General features: G+C 33.8%; 1 protein-coding gene across 37 annotated transcripts in view; it reads left to right on the top strand.

Moving 5' to 3' along the window:
* LOC138322797 (uncharacterized) overlaps window positions 1-19,293 on the top strand; it is a 180,124-nt gene extending 160,831 nt beyond the window's left edge. For 2 of the 37 annotated variants that reach the window (XM_069266908.1, XM_069267214.1), the window contains 16 exons: window positions 38-155; window positions 995-1,202; window positions 1,374-1,577; window positions 2,063-2,285; window positions 2,555-2,864; window positions 5,205-5,295; window positions 5,784-5,813; window positions 7,760-7,882; window positions 8,670-8,700; window positions 9,072-9,106; window positions 10,025-10,057; window positions 12,348-12,389; window positions 13,373-13,408; window positions 13,790-13,843; window positions 14,253-14,306; window positions 17,277-19,293. In XM_069266908.1, coding sequence (XP_069123009.1) covers window positions 38-155; window positions 995-1,202; window positions 1,374-1,577; window positions 2,063-2,285; window positions 2,555-2,864; window positions 5,205-5,295; window positions 5,784-5,813; window positions 7,760-7,882; window positions 8,670-8,700; window positions 9,072-9,106; window positions 10,025-10,057; window positions 12,348-12,389; window positions 13,373-13,408; window positions 13,790-13,843; window positions 14,253-14,306; window positions 17,277-18,149 — 2,465 coding nt within the window. In that variant the 3' untranslated portion in view covers window positions 18,150-19,293. Of the gene's footprint in view, window positions 1-37; window positions 156-994; window positions 1,203-1,373; window positions 1,578-2,062; window positions 2,286-2,554; window positions 2,865-5,204; window positions 5,296-5,783; window positions 5,814-7,759; window positions 7,883-8,669; window positions 8,701-9,071; window positions 9,107-10,024; window positions 10,058-12,347; window positions 12,390-13,372; window positions 13,409-13,789; window positions 13,844-14,252; window positions 14,307-15,554; window positions 15,594-17,276 lie in introns of all 37 variants that reach the window. The other 35 variants (XM_069266915.1, XM_069266988.1, XM_069266923.1 and 32 more) reach the window with 35 other exon arrangements.
* The last annotated feature ends 235 nt before the right edge of the window (window positions 19,294-19,528 follow it).

The raw sequence follows: 19,528 nt of genomic DNA, 5'->3' as shown, positions 1-19,528 counted from the left end.
AGGCATAATAATTAAAACCTACCTATCATCATTGTAGGTATTATCCAGTACCAGTTGACCTACTCTGACCTTGAGAATGACACGGTGGAATTTTACCTGGAAACTCCAGCTGAGAACAATACTAAGGGGACGGTCCAGTTATCACTGAGTGGGCTGTGAGTACATATGTCTATTGTTTCAACTTCATCTACTTATATAAAATTAACAAGGTCATGACTGTAGGAAATTATTCAATGGGACAGATAATTAAATATTTTTGTAAAATTCTATTACTTTTGTTGCTAGCCCCACAATATTTACATATTTTTTCTGTTGATTCATAATGAGTTGATCAACTCACTTGTTCATGTTTACTTTTTCCTGTTAGAGACTTTTTTTGCAATTTAACAGTGTATCCAATCTATTTTAATATTCATGCTTATGTGAATGATTATTAAAATGTTTTACATATAAAAAAAAATTCACAAAAATCTTGTTTACATGTTATTGTTTCTAATGTGATTTTTTTACCTGTATGAATATCTTACATCTACCTGTATGATTAGTTATTACCTGTATAAATATCTTACTTTTACCTGTATGATTAGTTATTATTTCTATGCTCTATCTTACCTTTACCTATACGGTTAATTATTACCTGTATATATATCTTACTTTTACCTGTATGATTAGTTCTAACCTGTATAAATATCTTACCTTTACCTGTATGATTAGTTGTTATTTCTATGCTCTATCTTACCTTTACCTGTATGGTTAGTTATTATTTGTATATATATCTTACCTTTACCTGTATGATTAGTTATTACCTGTATATATATCTTACCTTTACCTGTATGATTAGTTATTATTTCTATGCTCTATCTTACCTTTACCTATATGGTTAGATATTACCTGTATATATATCTTACCTTTACCTGTATGATTAGTTATTACCTCTATAAATATCTTACCTTTACCTGTATGATAAGTTATTTCCTGTATGTTGTATCTTCAGATTGTACTATACACCCTGCACAGACTGTAGTGGTACAGATTATATCTACATCAACTTGGCAGAGGTTCAGTCAGACCCGGAAATCCCACCCCAAAACGTATCCCTGATCCTGACTGTAAACATCACCGAAGTTAACGATCCACCGGTGATCTTTGCATCACAGTTTGGTGATAGTGTCCTAAATGAGGATATAACTGAACCTATTGTTGTAAGTATCTGAAAAACCCTTTGGTCCACTCAATAGAGGTCATTTGTAAATAAAAATCTGAAGTTATACTTGCTATTTGTGTACTTACTTCATAGTCTGGTTCCATTCACACTATAGAACAAAGTTTTGAAAGTTCATGAGAATTTGACTATAATTTGTGATTGATTTCAGTTATACCTGGAGCAGAAGAACAGCTGGAACTCTGATAAATGGTCAACAACAGCATCGGTCCTGTTGATTGGAGCATATGATGTGGAGATGGAAGACCTGACGGTGATGTATACAGAACCAGCCGTGGGCTCCATACTGTCCTCTACAGAGTATACTGATGCCCCTCAAGTCGGCCTCTGTCCCACAGACAGAGAGGACAGGACGGTACGGCCCCTATTCTTCTGGTGTTCAGCCTGTTTTTGCCCCTAGTGGCAGCAGTAACGAGTGGCGGGGTGCCTGATGTTTTGGCACTGTGCACCCGTTAACAAGACTAAAAGTACTATATTATTCAGACTGTAGTTACTGTGTCAAATTTTTTACAGAAGCTTACAACTTTTGAATACATTTGTCCTGTACACAAAAACTTTTGTAACCTGTGCTTTAACAATTACAAATTATTTGTATCATAAGAAAACTGCCAAACTATTACTATTTCCGTCTTTGCATATTACAGCGTTGCCTCCCTTGTGGGCAGATATCCATTGTGACGTCATTATTTCATGTGTGAAAATCAGGTCGTTTACTCTTAAAGGTATGATGTTCCGCCCGCAAACACATGACATCACAATCAATACCTACCTGCATGGGCAGATATTGCTAATAGTCTTGTTTACAGTGCTTCTTTCAGTATGTTCTATTTCATTGATCAGGCAACCATGATCCCTTGTGGAAACTTCAGCACAGAGATCCCCCATGATCCTCAGAACATGTCTTGGCTGTACTTCTCACTGAATTTTTCCCAGCCGGAAGGATTCACAGGATTAGTGTTCAGCAAGTTCTACTTCAACGACACCGCGAATATGACATCTGATGTAATCACCATACAGTTTACTGTACTAGAGTCTCCCTGTCACAACTCTGGCTACTGTCATCGTAAGTTGAGGCTTCATAGGAACTTTTTGAGAACTCTTCAACAGTGCTCCAGCCTCTGAAGGGCTGTTCCATAGTTCTTTGTGAACAAATTTATGTTGAGAAGTCAACATATTAATTCAACTAAAGATTATTCCATATTGAACCTATAATAATAGATTGGAAATAAATCATTTTCATTGACTGCCAACAGCTTCAGAAGGTCAATTAGCAATAAGAATAATTACATTGTATATAAATGATGGTAATGTACAGAAATCTGTATTTTCCAGCCAAGAACTCGAGTAACTACCCCTGCCAGAATGTGTACCGGGCCAGCAGTTTTGACCTGTACTATGATTGTATATGTCAGCCTGGGTACACGGGTGTCTACTGTGAGATTGACATCGATGAGTGTGTTAGCTCCCCATGTCCATCACCATTTGTCTGTAGTGACTTAGTGAACCAGTATGAGTGTATCTGTCCGGACGGAGATCTGAGCTGTCAGCTGGAGGCCTGGATGATCGCTCTCATTGTCCTAGCCTGTATTCTACTCATTATCCTGATACTGCTGGGTCTGTATATCAGGAAGGTCAAGAAGAGGTAAGTGATGCCGGAGACAAACCTAAAAATAGGCAAAGTCATGTAGATGGTGAACCAGTAAATAACTAGCTGAGATCAAGATATTGGTGGTTGTAGGGCAAGATAGTTACAGTCGCCTTTTTCTAAAAGTTTAGGGTTCATTTATTCTTTTTAGGACAGGATGACCTATCATCATCTTGTTTCGTCCATTATGTGTAAGACTATTTCATACAAAAGACTACTTCTCCTTAACCCAGGAGTGGATTACAACCACATTTGATGTGAAAGGACAATCATATTTCACTTAAAAGAGTTAGGTCTGACCCCCTGGGGACAGAGGGATGGGGCTCAGAAGGGGGAACTTTGATGAAATTTGGCTTAAAAATCCTACTTTTCCTTAATCCTTGTGGATTACTATCCGTATAATTGATGTGAAGTCTCATTAGGGATAGGCAGTCATATCTTATATAAGCGAGTCATGTCCGATCCTTGGGGGCAAAGGGGTGGGGCTAAGAAGGGGGAACTTAATTGATGGAATTTGGCTTTACTGTCGACGCGGGAATACTTCGAAAGGCACAGGTGTAGTACTAACCAGACAAAGGGAGGAAGTTCCTTTGATCACTACAGGCACATATTGAATGGGATAACAGTATGCGCATGGCAATTGGTCGAGTCTAACTTAATAAGCCCCGCCAAATAAACAACACTGACAGTCGTAATCACCGAGATATGCCGGTGTAGTGACATGGCTTCACACTATGCAGTTACGATGTAGAACAAACAGCTCAATATTTCAATTAACTTTACATATATACTGTATGGTAATGTCCCGGCTAATTTGAACCGACGGATAGTTCAAACACACATTTTTTTCATGAAAAAACAATAATTCTTTCGCTAGTGACAGTTCGAACACGTCAAATGATCGAAGTACAATTTTGTAAGATTTTTGTCGGCTAATTGGCACAATGGGATCCCCAAAAACAATGGTATTTTGAATATATAATGAATTAACATGAACATTTTAAGTAATAAATAAAATTACTTGAGTTGAAATATTGTGCACAAAACAGCACCCCAACATTGTATATTTGTACTTGATGTACCTGGTAATATTTGGAAGAAATCGACAATTTTTCTTAGGCCCTCTCTAGATAAGGAAAGCGATTAAAATTGACAATTAAATTCAATATTAGGTTTTTCTTTTGTCAGCCGACCGAGTTGTTAATACATGTAAACATATGCCGTACGCTGGTTTGGAAAAACCATTTACACGGTGTCGCGTCAGCGAGAACACTGGGTATTCAGCTCCAGCCAAACAATCCATTTGTTGGCAATATTTCAACAATGTAAACGTAAACGAAGCATACTTTTCATCAGTTTGAATATATTAACATAAATTTGGGGGTTAGACAATCTGACAGTTCGATTCTAACCTAATTTTATGAACTGAATGGAAACTTTTTCAGCAGCAGTTTCGTAAATGCAACGGACTTTCTTTATAATTAGAAAATATGTTTAGTTACCAAATCTAACAAAGGACTTATAGTTACCTAGATTTTCTATGATTTCTTAAATAATTACTGACGTTGATGTAGATTCTCAGCATCGATCACGAACCATGCTGTTTGGGGGCCTTCACTACATGCATTGGTTCTGCTACATAATTAAATTTACAAATAAATGCTCACGTTTACGGAGAATTTGTTAAATATCATCTTTCAGGTAAATCAGCAAAATGTGTGCTTTTCCTAGAAATGTTCTGCTTTACGGTGCTTATGTCAGATATGAATCGCTACTGAAACCGATTTTTACCGATTTCAACTCGGATAGTTCACTACACGTTTTTTCTGAAGCTTGTTTTCGGGGAAATGAGTGTGTTTATAAAATGCGTCGACCAATAAAAACGAGTGCTGCATTCTCAGAATAAACTTCTTCATTACTCGCAATCGTGTGTATATATATAACGATTCACAGGTTACTAGACCATTCACATGTAGAGGAAGTAATGCAGCCGTGCCTTTCGAAGTAATCTTGCGTCGACAGTAAAATCCTACTTCTCATTAACCCTTGTATACATAAAGGATCATTTCAATATCATTATTTACCTATGTTTTCTGATGTGATTTGGATATTGTGTGGTGGTTCCATATCATGGTACAAAATATCAAAGAATAGAAATCAATGTCTCTCTACACAATGAATCACAGAATTGTTCATAAACTTTGTTTGGTTATGATTTTGTCTCAGATGTTGAGAAGTTAAACTGAAAAAAAAGTTTATTGTCCATATCTTATTTTGACATCCTAATTGATTGAATATATAAGTATATAGATTAAAATCATTCTGATTGTGTTTCAGTGGCCATTATGGTTGGGTTGAGAAGTACATTCTGTGTCGGGAGAAGCAGGGCTCCATGGCTTCTCTAAAGTCAGAAAGTTCAATATCTGACGTAAGTATATTCTATGGGTGGCCTGCAGGCTATCTATCCTTCTAATCTAATATTCTAATTTCTTCAGGGATGAAAATTAAATAATTCCATTGCAGTTGCATGTGCACTTTAGTTACTTTTCAGATTTAAAGGAAAAAATCATATTTATATATGTGTAGTAAGTGAAGTGGAATAGTTCTAGCCTTGAATAACAAGCCTTAGGTTTTCGCTTTTCACACCTTCACTCCTACGTTGCATGTAACTTGGTTCGTTTGATCGGATGAACAATGGAATACTTCCTATAATTGACTTGGTGAAACAATCGATAGTACCTAATGACAGGATCCATCAAATCCTACTAGACAAATAAGGAAGTCAACAAAGTGACCAGGATTCTTGGCTTTGTGAAATGAATCTTCATGGAACATTGTTCAAAGTTTGGGTTTATTCACTGGTGAATTGGGAATTGCTTCCTAAATTTCTTCATTGTTTTGATATCTAATTTTCAGGAACTTTTTCTGGACAAAAATGTTCCGTTGGTAAGAAGGGGTTGTAAAATGAGTTCCATATACATGTATATAACAATTTTATTTAGTATTTTGTTTGTCATTATGTAGCACGTTCATCTTAAATAATGTGGGCATATTCATCAATTAGCAAAACTACATATTTTCATCAATTAACATGTATTAAATACTGTGGATGTATTCATCAATTAGCAAAACTTAACATGTTTGACTTGTAAGATGTCATTGATTTTCATAAATTAGCAAACCAAAGTTGAAAACATGCATATCTGTATCCATCTGTTATCATGTTAAGCTTGTGAACTCAAATATGTATACATCATTTAGCATATACATTTTAAGTTCTTTAAATACAGTCAATTTGGCAATTCATCAATCGAAATTAAAAGTTATGCTTTTTTTAAAAATACATTGGAGCATCGTTCATCATGTTTTACTGGAAACATACTAAGCTTATTGATCAGTGCCATATTCAATTTGTAAAATACAAATACCGGGTAGTTTTTATAAATTAGCATATCTGAATTGGAAAAAATAGTTTTGACTTTTATGTTACCATTTTTTTTTATCTTTAATTATTAACTGTTTTCAATCACATATAAATCACGATTATGTTTTCTTTTTATTTTGGTAGATGACTTTAGCATGGATAACATTGTTTGTATTTGTTAATAATTTGAGGAGAGGGGTGTGAATATTAGCGAAATGTAGGAGTGTATTTATTTAACAGGTACAAAATATGTCATTAAGGGAAATAACTCATTTTTGTGTTTATGGGGAGATGTCAAAAATATAAGGCATAATAAAGGAATGATTTTATTTGGGCAAAAATACAGGGTCCAAAGGTAGATAATCAGGGATATGTTTGTAAGGGAAGCAAAAGGTAATGAAGTCTATAATGGGAGGTAATTGTACATTTTATACATTGTAGTAAATGTTGTTATAGGAAATATGATTTGAGAAGTACATTTGAGGGTTTAAACTAGTGTGAAGAAATAAGTACATGTAAATCAATACTTCAGGTGTTTGAGAAAGATGAGATACTTTGTTGCATGAAATGATAATGTGTCTTTCCTGATTTGGAATATTGAATGTAGTTAATGGGAATAATATTTCCTATTTAGCATATAAAGTAATGATACTAATATGTATAATGTGGCTTCTTGATAACTGTGAAGAGATATGTACAACTAACGTTACATGTTTCATAGTTTTTAAACATTGGTTAAGAATTAAAATCTGGAATGTGTGAAATGTTTGTTCAAGGGTAGATAACCAGGATATACTATGTTCCAGGGTAGATAACCAGGATTTACTATGTTCCAGGGTAGATAACCAGGATTAACTATGTTCCAGGGTAGATAACCAGGATTAACTATGTTCCCGGGTAGATAACCGAGATTTAATATGTTCCAGGGTAGATAACCAGGATTTACTATGTTCCAGGGTAGATAACCGAGATTTAATATGTTCCAGGCAAGATAACCAGGATTTACTATGTTCTAGAATAGATAACCAGGATATACATATGTACTATGTTCTAGGGTAGATAACCAAGATTTACTACTTACTGACTTCAAGTTGATAGCCTAACTCTAATGTACAACTGAAGAATCATTAATATCTAATCTAAAACTATTTTCTTTCATAATTCTATCCCCAGGAATTTTTTATTGAGTTAAATATTTAACTTGGAAAAACTATCTGATCAAATTTCAAGCTCATAATAAAATTTATCACAAAATAGCATATCACTTGCTTGCTCTTTTGCTTTTAGCTTCATTAAAAATGGTGTGCAGGAATTTCTATGTTTCATATACTTTAGTTTTGGCTTAAATCAGATATTGCTTTTCAATTACGTTTCAGAGTTTAGAGGTTAATAATTCCAGTAAAATCTTGCCATTGTATTTATGATGGTAATTACATAATTAATTGATATAATTAATATGACTTTGTAGTCCATGGATGAATCTGATGATGACTTGGATGAGTTTGATCCATACGGTCTGAATCAATTAGTCAAGAATCCGTTCGGAGGAGACTTTGGACCGGAGGTCTTCCCAGATCATACATTTCCTCCGGTATTACCGAGTGACTTTGTGGACTTATTGTGTGGTGTTGTTGTGATGGTTTTAATACGGTTTGATACATTTTGTTCAAAGTTCTTGTTAAATAACTTAATAGCTGGTGCTTTATGATTTTACATGGTGTGTTTTATGCAAAACTCATTGTTTGTGGTAGACAGTCTTTTTCATTTTCGTTTCACCAGAAAGTTTTTTTTTAATTCATCCTTGCATTCCTGTTTCAGAGGGTATTACTTTGATTTGGTGTTACCAAGTGAATTTGTTAACTCAATTGTGTGTTTTGTGATTTTAAATGCTCGTTGATTTCCATTGCCATAATTTAATACCTCGAAATGGACGCTATTATACAGCACCTTCTGTCTCAGGTGGTTATTTTGAAATCCTTGAAATAAATGGTCATTAAACACTGAATCGTTACAACAATGTTGGTGTTGCAGACATACTCTTACTTCAGTGGTTTGCTTAATTTTTTTTTTATCAAAATAGTGTACCTCAGTTAATAGCTGGAATGTATTCTGAAAGTTAATAAAATAGTTCTATACACATCAGAAAGTATAAATTAAATGTATTTAACCTGAAGTTCTAAATCAGATTGAATTGCCAATTCCACTATTTTATAGTTAATTCCCAATATGCTTGTAATCTTTTTCAGCTATGATATCGTCTCTATAAATGTTTAAACAACCTGTTATTTTTAAGCAGCTCTGTATAATTGGGTAAGGTTTGAATTTTATTGCAATGTTATTGATAATAAAGTTAACAAATCTGCTCCATTTCATTGCAGGAGGCTTCAGAGATGCAAACGTTTGATAAAAGTGAGTATTACAAATCAGGGGATCGAAGAAGTAAAGAAACCATGTTAATTGCTGGACTTCTACCATGGAATAAAAGAGCACTTAGTTTATCAATTCAATAGAATCTGAAACTAGTCTGATTATCAGTGAAATTGGAATAGTAATATATTTCAACATGTAGTTATTTCTGAGTATCAAATGATGCATGAAATGGATTATGATATCGAATCTTATTTATCAACTGACCTAATACAGAATTGGAAATCATTCATTTGGTGTTGCCAAGTATACAGTGACTGTTAAAATGGTAAGCATGTGGATCATGAAAAGAGAATATCATTTAAATAAGATGATGCTGTATGCCATATTAGTTCTATTTTCTCCATCCACAGATCCTCCAAGGGAAGACGCTGATGGTGATAGTGGGGTGTGTATTTATTTAAATATAAAACTCATTTATATAATGCATATATATTTATCAAATTTCTGCTGCATTTTGTATTCACACTTTACAAGGCTAGTTTAATTTTAAACTGTCTTTATTTATAGTACTGGCATCAATTTATCATTTAACGATCCTTTTGAGAGATATTTTGGTTATGTAAAGAGAAAGTAGTTTTGTTAAATTTGTGTAGAAAGTCATTAAAATAATTTAATTTTAGTTCTGTGTGAAAAATCTTATTCAGTTACAGGGAAACATATTTTTTTATTGCATGAATGATTTACCTTTTCTGTTCTTCAAATTGATAAACTATATGTAACTCTTTACATAGCCAAGTGTTTCTGATTGCATTAAAACATATAACTTGCACTTATCTGCAGTTACATTTCATTCACAATTAAGTTATACTTAAAACTGGGAATATCCAATGTTCTATCTTAGAACAATCATGTATTCTCAAACGCTGTTTAGCTGGTGATTTTAGTGTTGGTTATATATTTTAGCAATTTCAGTAATTTCAATATGTTTAGTGTTAGGAACATTTGAGTCTATAATGGAAAGCCTGATATCCTTGCAAATTATGGGGAGGATTTTACTATAATTTCATTTATTACTATGAATAAAGTTGTAAAAAAATGTGACTAACGATGATGGTTCATGAATTTGAATTAAGCATTAAATTGACGGTGCTAAAATCCTTTCAAATTATGAAAACAAACATTTGATTTGGTAAAAGTTATATTTGTTACTCTGGGCAAAATTGCTGAAAGATGTGACTAATGAAAATAAGCAGCTATGCAAGTGTCATTTGATTTAAGAATTACGTAGCTATTGGTTACCTAACATGATATGGAAGGGGTTGTCTTCTTTCTTTTTCCTGATTGGCTGTTTTAAACTTCACAGAAATTTTTACCAAATATTATTGAGGAAGAAAAGGTAATGTCAAAAAGGAGATTTTGATTGGAAGCATAGTTGTAGTTAAGTAGTAGTTTGTGTGAAAATGTTGACAATTTATACATGTAGTAGAATGTGTGGGAGTATTAACACCAGTTTAAATGAATTTTGAAGTTGTATCTAAAATTGCTGATATTATTCTGTCCATCTCAAACTATCACTAAGTCTACATCAAGACTTTCATATCTATATAGCTTTAGAGTTCTCAATTTTTCTAAAGAAAATTGAACTTGGGGAAGAAAGAAAATTAGAAGAGTAAGATATTAAAACATGCAGCTAAATTCAGGATACAGAGCGAGATCAAATTTTTCTCTATCATGTTAATATACAATTTTGATCATTTAACTTTTATGTTGCCTTTCAATCAATGATAATAAAAGAGTGATAATTCTATCTTCTATAAATCTGTATAGGTCTCAACATAATTTTTTCTATTAAAAAAGGGTGATTAAATTGTGATTATATTGTGTAAAAATACAATCATTTTGAAATTATAGATTTGTTTCCATTTTTTTCATGATAATGTTATGACAATGACGTCCTTTTAGCACTAACAATTAATGGTTGATTTTACATTATGTTAGTTTATTCAATTAAATTACCTTTGATATATACCTTACCACAACATTGGGAACTAATATCATACTTTATAAGTTTGTGCTAGATTACAAGTGTTACCAGTTATGTGTGTATAGTTTCTATTTAAAGATGCTCCACCACTGACAAATGGTATTTTTCACTATCAAAAACAGCAGCAGACGATTTAGTATTTTTCTTCAGTTACAAAAGTTATTTACTTTACACCATTACCACCATTGAAAAGTTTGAACTTCTAATTTTACTTCAAGTTAAAAATGTAAAAAAAAAAAAAAAAAAAAAAAAAAAATTGCATCCCGAAAAAATTCCGTGGCATTATATCCTATATGGAATGAAGTACTGATTGCACATGACCCAAAGGCAAAATGAATTATTTCATATTAATTTTTGAGTTAATTATACTTATGTATACACGATTAAACACTAATTATTGTTCAAATGATAAATATAATTTATGCTATGTCGGCAATGGAGCATCTTTAACTATGTATGGATTTATTAAGTACGTTTAAACATTTAAAAAAATATATATTTTATTTCTGAATTATTCTTCATTATAAGTTGTATAATTCTTCAGTACGATGGTTATGGATACATATTCTTTATATCATTAACATCCAGCTTTAATACATGCCTTAGTTTATTTCCGGTTTCCATATATTCCTTGTTAGTTATAATTCACAGCATTATCGTTATATCTATTCTCTACTGCTAGTTGATAGCTACTTGATCCATTTTCAATATCTCTATAGTGAATCATTTTCATTTTATCTTTGCTATCTTATTTCGACCCATTAAGCTTCCACATATCAATTAGTACCCAGTGTGCCTTTTCGATGGCTTTAGATGTTACTAACGGTAAATATGGACTTAAAATGACAATGCTACCACATTTTTTGCTCACCTGGCCCCAAGGGTCGGTGAGCTTATGTCATGGCCCGGCGTCTGTCCGTTGTTCGTCAATTTCCTTTAAATCTCTACTAGTCATATAGTTCTGCATGGATTGTAACCAAATTTGACCAGAAGGGGGAAGGGGAACAGAACTTGTGTAAATTTTGGCTCTGAACGTCTGGTGGCAGGAGGGGCGGGGACCAAAAGGGGAAATAGGTGTAAAACAGAACTTGTAAATTTTGGCTCTGAACGTCTGGTGGCAGGAGGGGCGTGGACCAAAAGGGGAAATAGGTGTGATTTTGGCTCTGAACGTCTGGTGGCAGGAGGAGCGTGGACCAAAAGGGGAAATAGGTGTAAATTGTTTAAATCGCTACTAGTCTTAGAGTTCTGCATGGATTGTGACATAATTTAGCCAGGAACATCCTCTGGGGAAGCAGAACAGAGTTTGTATAACTTTTGGCTCTGAATTCATGGAGCAGAAAGAGTGGAGCTTAATTAGAGGTAAAATTCCTTGAGAAAAGAAGCAATGAACCTGTATTCAGAACATTACTTAGCATTACAAACCAGGTGAGCGATACAGGCCCTCTGGGCCTCTTGTTTTATATTGACCTTAGGCTTACTATGTGCAATAGTTTTGAGAAAGGTCTAAAAGAAATTCGTATTACTAAGTGCCTTTGAATAAAGTTTAAAGCATCCTGGAAACTTATTGGGTTGAATACGGCGTGCACAGTTATAGATGTATCTAGTGGTGTATATTTAGTTAAAATTCCTGCTTTGAATTCAGCCGCCACTTGATGCCATATTTGCTGAACCTCCTAAATACACGGTGAGTCTCGGTGCATGTTTACTGCTGCAATGCATTTGTTTTGGTGTAAAATTTGAGGGAAACAGCTTCTGTATTTCAATACTATTCTTACACTTTATACTGTTTATTTATTATCTGATGTGTTAATTTCACCACTTGTATGCCTCTTATATGATAATATTAACGCTTTATCTGTCGGATTGACTAACCTTGAGTTTATCAGACAATACTTTTGCATGCATGTTGACTTGCTTGTAATTGCTTTACTGTTCAATATCACGATCACATATCTTGAGCCACTATCACATTTTTCCTGCCGAACTGATATGTATTTTCAGCTTGCCTCCAGTGAATGCTCACATTTTCATAACAGATGGTTTGATTGTGATCTAACCGCATACTTTATTTCCAGCACTTTCACTGTTATTTTGGAGAATTGTAAATCGCAAAAGTTTATAAATATATTTAAGATATTTTGTGATATTTTACACATATTGTGAAAGTTGTGGTACTATGATAGTACGTGAATTGATGCAGCTTGTTATTATAAGTAAATATGAGGGTGGGTTTTTTTTTGCGATAGTGATGTGACTTATAAATCATTTCATTTAGAACGTTCGGTAATATGACGAGAATATTTACTTTAGAAAACATTAGTGACGGGACAAGGTAATCCTTATTATATTAGGTGAAGTGACCCGGATATCCGAAGTATATTTGATGACGTGACCAGGATGTCTTTGGTGGCGTGACCAGGATATCCTCAGAATATTTAGTGACGTGACCAGGATATCCTTTCTATATTTGATGACGTGACCAGGATATATTTGAGCATCAGTGCTTTATTCAACATCTAAAGTTAGAATCTATGACAGAAATCCGGATAACGATTGCTTTTTGGGCACTTTCTTATACGTATGAGATAGACGTTAAAAGTCTATACAAATGTACTTCATTCTTGTCGATTCATTTAAAACTGAAACGTTACTGTCTTTTCATGCTAGCCAAACTACACGTCGGAACAACATGGGTTTGTGCCGGTAAGGTTTTTTTTTTTTTTTTTTTTTTTTACATTTTCCATCCGTCCTTACATGACCATAGCTGTTAATAGGACGTTAATGAATCAAACAAACAAACAAACATTTTCCATTTTCTTCATCGGTTTATTTCTCCCTCCCACTTATCTTCTTTCATTGCCGGTTCATGATTTTTTTGCAGATTTGTTTTCAAGATAAAAATCTATTATAAGCATTAAATTTTGTAATGTTACAGTAACAGATGAACCCCGTATATTGTGTATGTCTAATCGATCAACTAGGTTTATTAATTCCTCATTAAGATTATACCATTCCCATGTCATCTACAAATTCCTTTAATATAAGAATTTGTTTTTAAATGATTTAAATGACATGTACTTCCAGGATGCTTTTGAATACATCCCACCTTCACAACAAATTAACCAGACAAATGTACCGGTAAGCCATGTACATATATGTTGTGACATTCACCTTTCATACCCATTCCTCCTAATACGGCCCGTGTATTTCAAAATTTAAATAAATAATTGAAATGAAACATATTTATTATTATTTGATTTATAGATGTAATATATATATAAATATGATTTCAATTCACTTTCCCTAGCCATTTATCACGTTTACAAAGTTCACGTATAAAAATCGCGTTGATTTATGATCAAAATTGTCTTTTTAACAATGTATTGACTATCCTCTACTATGTTTGTTTTCGATATACGTTAATCCTTTCGAATACATTCCATCAACATCTATCCAGGTGTCAACTTGCCCGTTCTCCATTATGAAACTCCTTAAATATGTAACCGTAAGTCTGATACCATTTTCATTTCTATACATGTGCTTACAGGATGCTTTTGAATACTTTCCACCTTTACCACAAATTAAATCAACAAAAGTACCGGTAAGCTATGGATATATTTGTTGTGACCTTTTATATCCTTCCTCCTTTTGAAACCTTTTTTTTTTTTATTATTATTATTTTTTTATCACAATTATTTTTATGGAGAGGATAACAATCATTATTCATAATTCTAATATGTAACACCTGGATTCAGCAGTTCACAATATCTTGCACATAACGTTTACTTCCCCGTCCACTTATTATCTGATTGTATATTGTGACATTTGCCTAGTCCAGATATTATCATTGTTCATGCAATCATTTAATAAATTACTATAACATGATTTCGACAAATATCCTTTGTTCGGGTAAATGTCGGGATATTGTCAAGATATACAATAACTAGACTAGGCTATTCAAATTCAAATCACATGCTATTCGTTGGCCCTCCATCAGAGCATTTGTCCTTACATTCATTTATTTGTAACTACCGGTAATTTATGTTTATGTTATTTCTCAAGAGAGCACTGACTGGATGTTTCCGCAATTCCATATGTAGGTTCCTTTGTTTCTAGTTGTATTGCATATTAGAACCAATCTGAATGCAGCCGTCTTCGATATTGGCCATTGAAGTTATCACATCTACATATTCTAACACATTGTACACATTAACACAATTCTGATATTTTTATCCCTATTTACTGTAAATCAATATATTGATGAGTGATTTAATTCCCCGTGTGTCGTAAACACAGGGAAGTTAAGAGGGCCAAACATATTATCACAAGCAATGTGACGCAAGTTCGAGTCTTATGTGGTGGAGCATTTACCAGGAACAGCAAAATTTCCATACAGTGTATTCTGTGATATGAACTTAGTGTACGTTACTATACGTACATGTTGATTGTAGCATGTTACATTTTGGGCAATGTTTTGTGAACATTTCTTCTTTATATATTCATTATCCTGGTATCAGAAAAAATTCAACATACCTATGAGGAAACCCCATAATTAAGGTATTTAGAGAACTATTTGCAACATGCACAAGCATTCAGTTTGAATATATTTTCATTGATGTATTAATTTATCAATCTACTGACTACTTCACTATCACTACCATATTTTTTTTATTTTTCAATTAAATCATACACTAAACATTAACACAATTTGCACTTTGTGAACGGTTGTATGGTTACTCAACTCTTTGTTTTCACATGTGGATCTTGGCGAAAACGTGTTTACGGATTACATTTGTTTCAGAGGGTAATCAAACTCTCAAATATTTTTCATGTTTGATATTTTCAATAGTTTGAGCCAGAAGATCAGATTCCTTACCTATTGTCCGAGGTTGGTCCTATATTCAGAATGCATGCTTTGATCGAGTTGTGTGAAGTTATGCCCTTTACTGTTATTAATGCATAGCCCTTAATGGTGGAATTTGAAGTGTTTCAAAAGCATGCTGAATTGTAGTAGAGTGCGTTGATGATACGACATTGATTGGGTTTCTGTGATATTGTAATCAATTTCTGCATGGTATTTTATGATCAATTTTCATTGACTTGTGTGAAGTTCTGCGACTCTGTTGGCACATTCGTCCATCATTTAAAACGTTTCTTTACTAGTAATCTGATTAACGTATTTTAATGAATACCATGATTTGTCAACAAGCACATATTTGCTTTAAAAAACATTTTCTTTTCGGGACGTATTAACAAACAATAACGTAGAAGAACATTTTCCATTTCGGATATGCTGTACGTGTAGTCGAATATGATCCGATCGGTAATATACTACATGAACAGCTATATCTGGATGTGTACAGTACTACCGGCTTGTTTCATTTCTGGATTAAGGTTACATACCTGTTACAGGCCACTGTCTGACCGGCGGCAGATTAAATCTTTAACTTAAATACCAAACGATGATAAATTACATTGTTCCTCAAATCTTCACAGAACCTTGTGTAGTATGACGTCTACAATGATTTCTGTTACATATTTCTGGACTGTATTGACTGTATCAAACGATGATAAATTACATAGTTCCTCAAATCTTATCGGAATTTCTTTCCCAGAACCTTGTGTAGTATGACGTCTACAATGATTTCTGTTACATATTTCTGGACTGTATTGAGTACATAATTATAAAAATGTATCAAAATTTTACATGATCTTTGATTATTGTTATTTGTCAAACAGCAGGATTTGATTACTAAAACCACTTGTTTATATTTATATTGTGAACATGTTACCATTTAAACGATTCTTACAGTTTGTACTTAAAAACGCATGAAAGTTTGAAAAGAATGAATTGCAAGAATACCATAGTATTATAGAATTTTTTATTCTCGTCATCATGTTTTCCGTATGGTGGGGAACGACCTCAGCTACATGGACTCCGAACACATATTGGTTATTAAGGAATTTCCTTCTTTCTTCTGGTATCTTTTATCCAAGTTTATTTATGCTAAATTTAAAGAATGATGCGTTTTTGGCCGTTAACGTAATTTCCTATCAAACATTCAAATTAGATGTAAAGTTTCAACTGAAAGAAGGAAAAGTTGTTGCATAATAAACTTAATTAGTTTTTCTTCATTACCTGAGATATTGTTGTTCATGTATTCGAAGTATGTTGATTATCATAAACATATTTGCATGGCGATTTTAGTGCAGTGGTGTTTGTGAAAAACGAATGTGTTTGATAGTATTAGCATTCCATTGAAATAGCGGGATATCAAGGTATTTTATATTTATTTCAATGACAACACACTACTTGATAAAGAACACTGTTCAGGTCGCATCCGTCTTTTATTTTGTGGGAACAAATAATGTTTTATATAAAAGCAGTTTAGTGTTATTCAATTCTCTTGAATAATTGATATTATTATTTAGATGTTTACCGATTGAATTTTTGTTTAAAAAGAGTTGTTGTTTTTGATATACAAAATTACAAAAATAAATTAAAACATTACAAAAATAGTTTACGTGGTATCAATCCGTAGTACTCACTGTGATATTTTGTTTTATTCAGAATACTCCACCAGTGAGGGAACGCGTCCACCCGACCCATGAATATCAAACCCTGCCAAGATATACCCACTCCAACTTCAAACCACTCCCGATTCTGAAAGGAACCAAGACTTCATCGATGGCTATGGGAGGGGCAGGGTATCAAATCAAGCCTGGAGGTCAGGTAGTCAGACCGCCGCCTCCCTACTCCATGGATGACTTCATGACCAAAATGAAGGAGAATGCAAAGAAAAAGAAGAAGAGAGTAACAAGGACACGACGGAAGATGAAGGCGAAAACAGCACCGCTGGACGATAACGTTGACGTTTATATGGAACACGTGCGTCAGACTCCGCTGCCCAGTAAAATCCATACGCCTATAGATTTTGAGATGTCCCGTATACCATCTGAGTCTCCGCCTCCATACGCTTCACCGCAACCAAAGGGATCCAATTCCGGTAGTAGTCGTAGCCCAGGCGACGGCGAATCCATCGAAAATGTCAGCCAGTCAAGTCAGTCTCCACCTACAGCCATATCGTTTCTGTCGGCGAAGCCCCTTCAGGATTTCCCTCCTGTATTACATCCAAGAGAAGCCTTCGTGAAAACGCCGACATTTAATTCCTCGGGACAATCCTCTGCTCAGCGTAGTGGCAGTTCTCTTGGAAACCCACGTCGAACGACCTCCCCAGCTTCGCTCAGTCAACCGCGAACCAACTTGGGTCGTGCTCCCTCTCCCTTCCTGCACATGCGCGACGGACCAGAACGCGAGCCAATCGACATCAATGTGGAAACAGATAGTATGTTGGGCGTTGAGGAAATCGATAACCCAGCATATGAGCACGATGGTGGCAACAGGGCAGATTCCACAAGTCCTTCTCAGAGACATTTATTGTAAAGTTACTTTAAAACAAAGATTAAAATTATTAAAAAACGGCCCTTATGAACCTAACTATTTTGAAAACTTGACACTTCCGCTTCATTCTGCTGCAGTCTATAGGTCTAGATATTGAAGATAGAGATTATTTACTTTTTAACCACAGATTAAAAACCTCTGACATGCATGTACTTCGATCAATTTAGAAAATGTGTTATGCAACAATTGTACATGTATCTTAGAATGTAAATAGCTTATCTGAAAGCGACTTGAAGAGATCGCTCCAATCTTGTGAAACTTTTGTTTAATTTTCAGGTATGATACCGGGAATCAAAGTGGTTTGCATACACTGTATCTGTGATATCTTCTGTGATCTTTTGGTTAAACTTATTTACAATACCGTCCATTACCACTATTTTACAATTTGGTTAAACTTATTTACAATACCGTCCATTACCACTATTTTACAATTTGGTTAAACTTATTTACAATACCGTCCATTACCGCTATTTTACAATTTGGTTAAACTTATTTAAAATTCCATCCATTACCGTTATTTTACAATTTTATAAGTACTGTGATATCGTCAAGAAATTAATTCAACTAAATGTGATAATGATATAACTTATTTTACATTGTTACTTAGTAAGCTGTGAATGTAATATTACGTATTGATAATATAGTTTATATTGATGTTATCAGGGAATGTTTCCCTTAAATATGAAGTGTTACACAAAGGGTGCCGTTTAAAGGCATAATTTCAAACGAGCTTTAAAACTAAGATGATGATATTTGTTATATTTTTGGTCTTTAAAATAATTCTTAGTTTTTCTTTTTTTCTTAATTTTTAGACTTTGTTTTTGTTTTGGTATATTTTTATGTATTTAATGTGAATTTTCTAGTTATGAGTCATCCTTCGTCAAGGCAGTAGTATGATGGCGATGTGGTATTTTGATTTACAAAGTTTTTCTATGGCACGAGTTTCATATCCGAAATTATGACTGCGAGTGAACAATATTGTAAAACTTAAATTTACATGCTTGATATCTGGAATGATGGCGATGGGGTGATGAACAGAAAAATTCTTCAAACAGCATAAGGTTTTATACTACAAGCAAATTATTTTTGGATGAAAACTTTTATTAAAATTTTCACGATATTTGTACATTGCCTATTTTCATTTGTTTTCTCTTTTTTAGTCCACCATCATAAAATGGTGGGCTATTCAGATCGCCTTTTCATCCGTGGTCTGGCGTCCGTCCGTAAACAATGCTTGTTACCGCTATTTCTCATAAAGTACTAAATGGATCTGTCCCAAATTTCATACGTTGGTTTACCTATGAGTGTCATGCTGGTTTTCAGACTGATTGGAAAAACAATATGGCCGCCAGGCAGCCATC

The sequence above is a fragment of the Argopecten irradians genome, chromosome 1 (genome assembly GCF_041381155.1).
Source record: "Argopecten irradians isolate NY chromosome 1, Ai_NY, whole genome shotgun sequence".
Taxonomy (NCBI): domain Eukaryota; kingdom Metazoa; phylum Mollusca; class Bivalvia; order Pectinida; family Pectinidae; genus Argopecten; species Argopecten irradians.
Note: the sequence above shows the minus strand (reverse complement) of the source record. Positions and strands in the feature narration are given on the sequence as shown.